At 48.6% G+C, this 11,179-nt stretch overlaps 1 protein-coding gene across 2 annotated transcripts in view; it reads right to left on the bottom strand.

Moving 5' to 3' along the window:
• Nucleotides 1–4,541: 4,541 nt before the first annotated feature.
• The window catches only part of PLEKHA6 (pleckstrin homology domain containing A6), a 140,331-nt gene continuing 133,693 nt past the window's right edge, over nt 4,542–11,179 (bottom strand). The window contains exons 24-25 of one of the 2 annotated variants that reach the window (XM_067033439.1): nt 9,041–9,164; nt 4,542–8,354 (exon numbers count right to left, since the gene is read on the bottom strand). In XM_067033439.1, the coding sequence (XP_066889540.1) occupies nt 9,049–9,164 (116 nt within the window). In that variant the 3' untranslated portion in view covers nt 4,542–8,354; nt 9,041–9,048. The remainder of the gene's footprint in view (nt 8,355–9,040; nt 9,165–11,179) is intronic. The other variant, XM_067033437.1, reaches the window with a different exon arrangement.

Raw genomic sequence — 11,179 nt, 5'->3', positions numbered from 1 at the left:
CTTCCCAGAGGGCACTGCTCCCTCCCACGCGCTCCGCCCACTCGGAGAAGGCCGCGCCCATCTGACCCCTGTATTCTCCACCACCCCATGCCCTGAGGCTGAGTTCATCTGTTTCCATCTCTTTTTCAAAACTTGGACTCTTTATGGAAGAATTGGGATTTAGGAGTATCTGGATTCCTTACTGGCTTGGTGGAAGGTGTGGGAAGAGTTGAGATCTGTTTCTCTTTGTAAAAGTACTAAATTCATCTTGTAAGTAGTTTGCTCGCCCTTTGCCAGTACCTACGCTAGACGCTAGGGGCGACAAACAACTGAGTAAAACCTGTTGCTGGCAGCCTGAGGAGAGCGCCAGATTCGGTTGAATCTAGGGCAAAAATGCCCCAAGGGAGTTAGACACGGCGGGCTTCGATCTCCTTTCCTCCAGCAGTGTCCAACTTTGGACTGTGAAGTTGAGCTATGGAAAATGAAAGATGAATTTAGGCTTAGGGTAGGGCTGGACAACGATTCAGGAAGCCTGGTTCTAATCCACCCGCCAGTTGTGTAGATGTGGCTGCATCCTTTCCACCCTCTGTGGGCCTGAAGAAAAGAGAGGCTGGACAGTTCCTAACATCCTTTCTCTCATTGTAGAGCAGTGGTTCTCAATCCCATTAGAGCCAACATTCCCTCTGTAATGTCCCCTCTATCCTGCAGTGCAATTCATAGATGATATGACCAGTCTACATACATCATTTAAAAAACCCTCAAAGCTAATTATAATAAAGAAGAAAAAATTATAATAAAACACAATGTCTCTCAGTATATAAGCGTTCAGGCAAGACTTAACAGAAGACATAAGTAGGCAGATTGCTTGCACCTACTTGTAATAAGTTTGAACTCAAGGGAAATAGAACACCATCATATACCACCACCCCTCCAAAAAACCCAAATAACCCCTCTCTCCATAAAAGAAAATGAAAGAACAGTAGGGAGTGAATACTAGAATAAAAACTAATATTAGCTCAGTAAAAACAGACCAGAGGTCCTTGCATGTAAAAAAGAGGGAAATAAACTTCACTGAAGTAGAGGTAACATAGCAAAGCAAGTTAAAGATGGCAAGGTGGAGACATTGAGGAAACACCATGTAAATGCAAACAAACTGAGTTTGAGGAAGTTCCCTGGTGGTCTAGTGGTTAGGATTCAGGGCTTTCACTGCCATGGCCCGGATTCAATCCCTGGTCAGGGAACTGAGAGCCCGCCAGCCGTGCTGCGCAGCCAAAAAACCAACCAAAAACTGCGTTTGTTGTGTGTGTTGTTTAAATAGCTCCCCAGGTAGTGGCAACATGTCACAGACACATAGATCTGTGTTTTGAAACGCCATCATGTGTTGAGGCAAACTTCAGTCTGTGGGACCTTAAAAGGCCTTGGAGATCATGTATTTCCAATAGGCAATGGGGAAGAGAAGATGGATTGGAAAGAGAAGTGGTGATATAAGCTGTTTAGAGAAATTGAATGTGGTCCCCTGGGACAGTGTCAGAGAAAAATAGAAAAACAACAGGCAATTCCCCAAAACCTTTCCACATATAAATGTTACAACATAGGTGTTCGTCTTTGGGTTGTAAAAAAACTTAAAAAATATAAAGGAGGCAATAATATGAAATAATTTCTAAAAACATTTCTTGAGGAGATCCAAGGAGACCCCTTGCATTTCAAGTATTTTTGCTCTAATGATGTTTGGTTCTCTCAGAGCTCCTCTGTTAACTGTTTTCAGTCAGCCTCTTTGCTTATTCAGTAAGACCCTACTGCATTGGAACCAAATATACAGTAGTTGCAATGTTAGAATACATTGTGTAGACAATGCATGGAGTAGATTATTCAACAATTTTGAGACAATGTCTTTATTCCACTTAAGAGCCTTCTCCATAATAACCATCTCCTAACTTACTGAGTTATTCATAGAACTTATTTTTTAAAAAAACTTAGCTTATAAAAACTTGTTAGGACTATTATGAATTCCAGTATGACTGACATACTGGTAGTGGGTTTAGTCCATTTGTACATTTTAAAGTCGTGCAGGACAGAAAGCAATTATTTATTTTGGAAACCTGCCCTGTGCATTGCAGCCACTAAATGCCAGTAAGAGTTTTGCCCCCTCAGCCCTGAGACAACTTAAGCTCCCCTGAAAATTTCCAAAATCACCCCTAGAGGGCAGTATCATCCCCATTGAAACTGGTAGGTTAAGAGCTCAGGCTATAAAATCAGAGCGCCCTGGGCTTCATCCTAGCTCCATGAGACAGATATTTTATTCACCCTTTCTGTGCCTCAGTTCCTTTGATAATAATAGTACCCATCACGTAAAGATATAATGAGAATTGGTGCGTAAACGCATGTGAAGTGCATAGAACCAGGTGCCTGGCTCATAGTAAATAACGAGCCATTGTTCTTATTATTCTAGTATAGTTATAATAATTACTGTGTTATTAATATTACTATTATTCGTGCACTGGTAAATGCTGTTATGTGAAAGACTTCTGATCTCCTCTTAATTGTGGTTTTAAACTGCTCCCACAGGAGTATAAAATAGCAGCTAACAATACCTCCCCTAACAATGGAGCCCACCTGTAAGCTCAGAACTGAACCCTCCTGAAACTGGGCCCTCTTCACCTGATTCTCAGATTACAGCACTGGGCACCAGAGTTGGGCCCCAAGGGGTTTGTCTATAGCCCATCTTCCTGGAGAGGGGCCCCCTTCATGGGGGGCAACCCCAGGGAGGAGGACGTAGGCCCTGGAAATTCTGTCCTGATCAACGTGGGGAAGGGCTAGGATAGTGCAGCTACTCCCTGGGGCTGGAGGAATAGAAGTGGGCAGGGGAGGACACCTCAGATGGCTGAACAACAGGGCCCCTGCTGATGTCCTCCAGCGAAGGCTATGGAGCCAGCAAAGGGGAGACCTTGGGAAACATTTTCCCTCTTCCCTCATCATGTCCCTAAAGGCAGCCAAGGGGCCAACACAGTGTCACCACCATCTCCTCTCATTTGCAAATGAATTTGAGTTTTCAAAGGGTTTTTCATCCATTTTTTCATTTGACTTTCTTGAAAGCTCCATAAGATGGCAGTTAATATCCCCATTTCACAGATGAGGAAACCGAGACTCAAGAATTTTAGTGACTTGTCCAGATCTTCGTGCAGCTAGCAAGGAGTGGGACCAGGAGTTGAGCATGGCATCTCCTTTCCTCCATCAGTCTCAGCAATGGGATGAGCCAGTTCTGCACTGGAGGCTTAGGGATAAGGCGGCATGTGGCATGGCCCCTGTTCCCTGTCAGCAGCAGGGTCTGAAGCCTGGCTGCCGCCTGACCCTAGCATACTTCTCTTCAAGAATAAATATAGGACCACACAGTTACAGAGCACTACTCCTTAAAGGGCGTTCTGCTAGGTGCTTTTTCATTTATAGTTCCTGACTACTGCCCCCTTTTGCAACCCCAGCCTGGCTTGATTGAAGGGCTGATCTGGGCCAGAGGGTGGAGCGTTCTCACATTCCACCTCCTCTCCAAGTCAATGGCTTTGGCCTAGAGGGGGAGCTGCAGACAGAGAGGCAGGTCCTGGAAACTGACAATTTCTCCAGTATACCTCCTCCAGCTCTAAAGGTCTGTCTTGAGCCTGTATCTGGTCCCAATTCTCCCTGCTTCACAAAGGACATCAAGGTTTATAGCTCTCCCAGGGATGTTACAAAATCCAAAATCCAGTCATTTTACTTATTTTTAAAAGTATAGATAGATAGATGATAGATACAAAATACATACTCCACTAGCATTTTAGGGATGAGAAAAGGTGTCCAGAATTCAAAATCAGCCATTAGAACCAGACTGAGGCTAATCAAGAATTACAAGAAGCTTGCCTTCCTACATCCTCTTTCTTGAACCATTAATGCCTCCTCCTCTCCCCAGACATCCTGCAGAAGCCCAGGGAAGCCTGCCGCTGTCCTGGGCTCACATTCTCTCTCCACCCCCGCCCCATAGAATTCACAGGGCTTCTTGACTCTCACTACTCACAAACATTTCAAATTGAGCAGCTCTGGTAAAGTCCTTCACACTGAGTGTCAATAAGGGATAACCACTGAGTACCTGCCAAGAGAAATGACCCCAAAACACTGAGTCTAGATGAAAAGAATTTGGGCAACCTTTCTGATACCACCCCCGACGCCCCCGCCTTCAGTGGAAGCTTCCAGGGCCCGAAGAATCTGATATTTCCATTGTACAGGACCTTGGGACAAACCTTGATCTGGGATCACCTGGATCAAAAAGATGACAGTGTTGTTGACAACAAACCATCATTCCCTAGTTCGTGGGGAGGTGGCACGCTTCTGAGAACTCCAGGATCCCTGCCTGGGGAGGCTGAGATGTACAGCCCAAGGCATGGGGGGAATGGGTGGTGCATATGCTCTGAACCCAGTTCTCTTAGTCAGGGAAGGATGGCCCCAGATACCCCTCCCCTTTTCTGCCAAGCACGTAAACACTCATGGACCCCAAGGCCAGCCACAGGCAGACACGGACACAGAGTGCCAGACACACCACTTGTACAAACCATTTATTCCCTGCATTGGGTTTATACAAACTTGCAAGATACAAATGCAGAACTCACTGGGTGCTTCAGTACCTATATCTAAAAAGGATGCTGCTGAGAGGGAAGCAAGCTCTCACCTGTCAGTCAGGATGGCCCCTCCCTGGGGAGGAGCTCATCGGCTAGAAAGATGCTAAGGGGCTGGTACGGCTGTTTGGTCCCCTGATAGAGATGCCCTCTGTTTATCTAAACTTAACTCTTCTTCTAAGGTCACTTTTATACTAAATAAAGACACTGAGTCATAAATTTCCTTGTATGGTTTATTGTCTAATACTAGCGAATCAAATTGGCCCCAATATGTGCATAAATAGATATATGTGTATATATATATGTATATTTCATATTTTCCTTAGTTTTAAGAGCTGCCAGGTTGTCGGAGGGTACCTAAAGGGAAAGGAATTAATTCTGTCTTGCTATAGTCAGCCCTGCTCCAAGAGGATCCCTCCCACCAAGGAAGGCGAGCAAGTGCGCACAGCTTGCAACCTCAGAAAAACTCTAAAGTGACAGTATTAGTATTTGATTACAGCTTCTTGGTTATTGATGAGGGAGGTAATGTGCTAATTGGGAAGGCCCTAGATTAGTAACCAGGGCTGTCACCAGGTCGGTTACTTCGCCCTGGGCCTCCATCTAGGCCCCCTTCATTCATAGCAAGCTGCTTTAGGCTGGGAATAGGGTGCCAGCAAATGTCAAAGTGGGAGGCCAGGCTTCAACTGCTGGCCAGGAGCTCTGTGCTAGATTCCAAAAAGCTTGATTCCAGATCTGGACAAAACACATCCATTCTGCCCAGATTCTTGCAAGGCGAGATCCCCCTTGCCCACTTCAATAGTCGATAAGCAGTTTGGAAGGCCGAGCTGGCTTAGTTCAGGGCTCCAGCAGCAAGAACGTCCTTGGCAAGTCTGAGATGTACCTTGTCCGTGGGACCCTCTGGGCTGACTTCGCAGTCTGGATGCCAGACTGGGGTACCATCCCCTTAACAATGGCCCCCAGAAGAAAGGTCACAGAGGGAGACAGATGCCATAGGTGTCACCCAGACCAGTGAGGGATCAAGTGAAAAGGAGTGTGAGAAGTCCAAGGAACTTGAATGTATCTGCCCCGAAGGATCCGTGATGCCAAACCGTTTCCTCTGGCCGTTGCACCATATTCTAGGTCCATCAAAGAATAGACTGACTTCTCAGTGCTGTTTGGCGTAGGTTGCCCTTTCCAGCAGGGTGATAAAGGAGGTGGTCCAGGAGCACATCTGGAGGGTGTGTGCCTGCAAGTCTGTACTTTTGTGCACACAACTGTAAACATTTAGAGGGTCATCAAAAGTTGACAGTGTAATCAAATCCTTAGACCAGGACTTGCAAGAGAATGTCCTGCCCTGGCAAGATCCTCTCCGGGTGAGCTCTGGGGACCAGCCCTTTGCAGACTGGGGAATGGGAGGAAGGAAGCTGCCGAGGAGGAGGAGGGAAGGGTGGAGGGTTGGACCTAGAGGCAGCCGTCCCAGTCTCCTCATATCATTTGCCCATTCCATTCAGACATTGCACATTTTGAAAATAGATTTGCTTTTATAACAAAAGCATAAAATAGATCTGTCTTAAAATAAGTCTTTCCTCTCCCCTTCTTTGGATCAAAAGGCATGGGGTATGGCCGCAGTATGCTAGGAATGATGTGGAAAGTAAAGGAGAGAAAATGGGCCTGGGCAGGAGTTCTAGTAAAGGATCAGACATCCAAACAAATATATATATATATATATATTACATATACATCTATAATATGTATAATCTTCATAAAACATATATTAAGGCATGTAAAGCAACATAAAGAGCCAGCTTTATGAAATAAGAGGTGAGAGAGAGGTGGCAGAGGGGTAGACATGAATCCTTGGTATTTTACATGTATTTCTAGAAATATCACTTAAAAAAAAAGGAGACGCAGACAAAGAAAGGGGAAGGCAAGGAAGGCCCCGAAAAATCTGTTTCTTATGGATAGATAAGGTGTGGGAGAAGATGCAGAAGGGAGAGACGGTTACCTGGGAGCCAATCCCACCTGCCAGTCTGTGGGGGGGGGGGAGGGACAGGTTTGGGGTGTTTGAGCTGTGCTGAAGATGGGAACTGCAGCCAAGGGTCATGTTCAAAAAACCTGCTAGAAGTGAAGGTAAGTGGAATCCTGTCTGTAAACCCTCAGAAGCATGAGAATATCCTAAGCACCTAGAACAGTGCCTGGTACATAAAAGGTGCTCAATAAATATTTGTTGAGTGAATTGTCAACTTTACTTGCATATGAACCATAACTGTCCCAGCCATGAAGGAGTGGAGAGGAATTGTTAGAAGATGAAGTAATCATTCTTGGGGCTGCTGGAGGTCAGACTGAAGTCTCTGGGCAGCAACTCTGGCAAAGAGAAGGCCTAGGGGCCAAGGTTTTTCAGCTTCACTCTCTCTCCTCCATCCTCTCTGGCTACGTTCATCTGAAGGTGTGTGGAGCATAGGGAGAATGGGCTTTGCTTCTGTCTCTCCCCTACTGGCTCCCCGGGTAGGTGGGTTGTGAGTGAGCCAAGCTAGAAGGGAGACCTTCCATACAGCCTCAACTTGTCCTCATCTGGGATGCCTGGAATGCCTGGGGTACAGGGTAGGGCCCCAGAATCTGGCCTACCAGATTAAGGCCACATTCCCTCTTTCTAGGGCACACGCTCAGCTGGCCCACAGCACATTTCAGGGGGAAGGGAGACAAGATAATGTCACAGAAATGTTTAGGAAAGGCCCCAAGGCTGACCACACCCTCCGTAAGACAGGTCCTTCTCTCTGCTCCTGACCCCAGAACCAGGCCCAGACCTAGAAAGAGCCATCTCCCAGACTGCTGCTGCCGGGCCCCTCAGCTCACACCTCCATACCCACAGCAGCGTGCTCCCTGGCAGGTCCTCGGTCTGGCAGCCCCGCTGATCCTGGGGACGAGGTGGGAGAAGCAGAGCCAACATCTGGCACTATACTTGACACTAACCTAAGGTTCCACCCCGGGGAAACCAATCCCTTACTCCTTCTCATCTCCGTCTTCCTCATCCTACTTGCTCATGAGACCTGCTGCTTCCCTCCCCTCCCACTCTCCTGAGACCTCTCCCTCTCTCTCTGCTACCCTTCTCAACCTGCCCTCAGACACTGCACAGACCTGCTGCCCTCTATCCACAGCCAGCACTGTCTTCTGGGGGCCGAGGAGCCTCTCCCCATCTCTCATCATCTTGTCTTTGGCTCAGGCAGGGTGGTCAGTCTCCACTGGACCCCAAAGGAGCATCCAGAAGCAGAGATGTGCCAAGACCCTGGGCACAGCTGGGGCAGGACGGTGGGGGTGAGGGGGGAAGGGGGTGATGGGGGGTGCTGTTCTCAGTGTCAAGAGAGGAGTCCTAACCTAAGATAGCCCAGGGCGCATTCCCCACCAGGGCATCTTCTCCATCAGGGAGTGTTCCAGTAGGGCCATCACAACCCCAGCCAGAGCCACACCTAGGCTCCCTGTGCCGTGGGCATCAGATAGGATGGCGCTCCTATCCCACCATCTCACGCCCTGGCCTAGGACCACCGTCTGAGCAGCAAGGACTTCAGGGCCGGGCGCCATGGGTATGTGGACACTGAGGCATCTGTGCTCCTCTCGGCAGAACCCCGGCCCCCAGCCTGGCTCTCTGTGGCATTCCCATGGGAGCACAGGGGTGGGGGGGCCAGGGGGCCAGGCTGGGCAGAGACGGGCTTCAGAACGTGGCTCTGTGGAGCTTCACGGCATTGGCCTCGGCCAGGGCTTGCACTGGAGGAGAGAGACACGGGTGAGAAAAGCGCCGCACAGAGGGGCAGACCCTCCAGCCCACCCTCCCCAGAGAGAAGTCTTGCCTTGCAAAAACCTGTGGAAACCCACCCACCCCCTCAACCCTGAGAGAGGGGAACAAACGAGCAGAAGTCAATTCTTGTTCACTTGGCTGATACTGAGCAGCTGCGTGCTAGGGGGAAAGAAGGGACACAGCCTTTGCCTAGAATCGTCCAGTGCTATTTTAATCTACAGTAAGATCTAGGAGCGATCTGGGAGAAATAAGATCTGAGACAAGCAGCTCCTGGGGGCTTCTGAGGCAGGACTGCTGTGTATCTCAACAGATGGCAGGCTTCTTGGCCGACAGGAAGAGCAGGGGTGGGAGTCAGGGCAGTCCCTCAGACAGCCGACAGGAGAGGCCTCAGCTCTGTTCCTGTCTGCTTCGGGAGAAGCAAAGCCACTGGCACTGCAGCATCCAAGAAGCGGCCCTTCCAGCCGGCTCTAGCCCGGCACTGCGTGGGGATGCTTGCGGGCTCAAGCAGATGGATGGAAGGGAAAAAGCGGCAAGGGGTACTGGGGTGAGGGGAGAAGCAGTGCCGGACGGAACAAGAGGGCAGATGGCTCAGTGGGGGTGAGGGAAGGGGTCCCGCTCCCTGGGCTGGATGAAGTAACAGTAGAAAAGTGCTTACGTCAGAGCTCAGACCCGCATGGCATGGCTGCTGTCGGTGCCCCGTGGGGATTCAGACGATAGGGGGTTGGCTGGTGGAGCCGGGGAGGCAGGGGAGGTGGGAGGGCTTGGGGTGGCACATTGCACTGGAAACAGAAATGAACAGGGAAGTGAATAGGGGCGGCCGGGGGTGGGGGGAGGGAGGTTGGGCGCCCAGGGCAAGCGAGGCCCCCTCCGTGCGCTGCACGGGAGCAAGGCAGGAGGCAAGCAGGAGAGCTGAGTTTGGGAACTTGTTCAAGCTGAGGCAGAGCTGGCCTGGGTCCAGGGGCGCCATGGAGGAGAGCATGGGGCCCCAGAGGAGCCCTGGCCCAATCCAGGCTCTGCTGAGAACCAGTGTGACTGTGGGCGAGGCCCAGCCCCTGTGAGTCCAGGGCTCCCCTTCCATCCCTGCAACTGGGAGATACACGTACCTTTCCACGACTGTGGAACAGCATGAGGGATGGCACCTCATAGGCAGTGATATCGCTAGTGATAATGATTAATAGTGCAGTAAAATCACACTAATCCAAATCATCAGGCCCTCATTCAATGACTCAATCCAAGTGATCATGTGTTTATCAATTCTATGCAGAGGTTTCTGACAGGCTTCAAGTCAGTCGGTTAACTTAGGCTGGAGGGTTGAGAAACGATTCCCCCAGTCACTTAATACCTCTTTTCATCAATCCAGGAAAGGCAAATTCCAATCCACCCCCAAACAGATCATTAAAGGCCTTAAAGTGCTGACATTCAAATTAATGAGATTTTACTCTATTATCATTATTATTTCATGTTGAGAACACCAAAATGAAGGACAAGGAAAGGGGAGTCATGTTGTTAGGAACAAGCTCTGCACCGTCCCTGGACCCTTGTGCACTCTTGGTGCAGCTGTGAGAGAACATCCTCACTCAGGCTCAGAGAAGAACCAGACCTCAGCCAGGGTCACACTGTGTTTCCCCCAAGAGAGGGATCCTGGCACTGAACTTCCCAGTCCCTTGCTCCCACCCTACCCTGGACCTCATCACCTTCCCTGGCCTCCACACAAGAGAAAGGGCCGATGCAGCCCCACGCATATCTACACACGCCCACATACATACATAAGACACGCAGTGCTCTCCCCGAAAGGAAGTGATCCATAGGCTGTGCATGGGATCCAGCAATACGAAACCTTTCTACTCAGCACACATAACTCAGATGTGTGTGTATGGGCATTTCTGAACCTGTGCCTTGCCCATGACCCAACACACTTGTAACTTGCCATACAAATACATACACAAACATTTTCAAAACACACATTCGTGTGCATGTCCGTCTCACAGATAATGGTTAGTTGTCAGGCAACTTCAACTTTTAAAAGAGTCAAAAAATCAAAACCTAAGCAAGGAAGATCTCAAGGAAGCCAAATAGATGTTACAATGTACATGCAGTGAAGCTCTTACAATTCATTCATTGAAGAGCTCCTTGGAGTCCAGTTACTCTTATTTATACACAATTCTGATATATGTTGACTTGTTGAGTTTCTAGCCCATGAGAGATTAGAAACAGGAAAATCAGAAGAGAGAGAGAGGAATTGAGAGGCCCACTGACATCTATATAAGGCACAACTGAAGAGAGAAAATCTTCTGTAAAAAGTAGACATAATAACTTTAAAACATTTCACCGAAGAAGACATACAGATGGCCAAGAGGCATATGAAAAGATGCTCAACATCACTAATTATTAGACAAATGCAAATCAAAACTACAATGAGGGGGCTTCCCTGGTGGCACAGTGGTTAAGAATACACCTGCCAATCCAGGGGACACGTGTTCAAGCCCTGGTCCGGGAAGCTCTCACATGCCACGGAGCAACTAAGCCTGTGCGCCACAACTACTGAAGCCCATGCGCCTAGAGCCCGTGCTCTGCAACAAGAGAAGCCACAGCAACGAGAAGCCCATGCACTGCAACAAAGAGTGGCCGCTGCTCACGGTAACTGGAGAAAACCCGCACGCAGCAACGAAGACCCAATGCAGCCAAAAATAAATAAATAAAATAAATAAATTTATTTTAAAAAAAACAAACTACAATGAGGTATCACCTCACACTGGTCAGAATGGCCATCATCAAAAAAATCTAGAAACAATAA

Source organism: Kogia breviceps, chromosome 1, assembly GCF_026419965.1.
Source record: "Kogia breviceps isolate mKogBre1 chromosome 1, mKogBre1 haplotype 1, whole genome shotgun sequence".
Lineage (NCBI taxonomy): Eukaryota > Metazoa > Chordata > Mammalia > Artiodactyla > Physeteridae > Kogia > Kogia breviceps.
The sequence above is the reverse complement of the archived record's forward strand: the minus strand, read 5'-3'. Positions and strand labels throughout refer to the sequence as shown.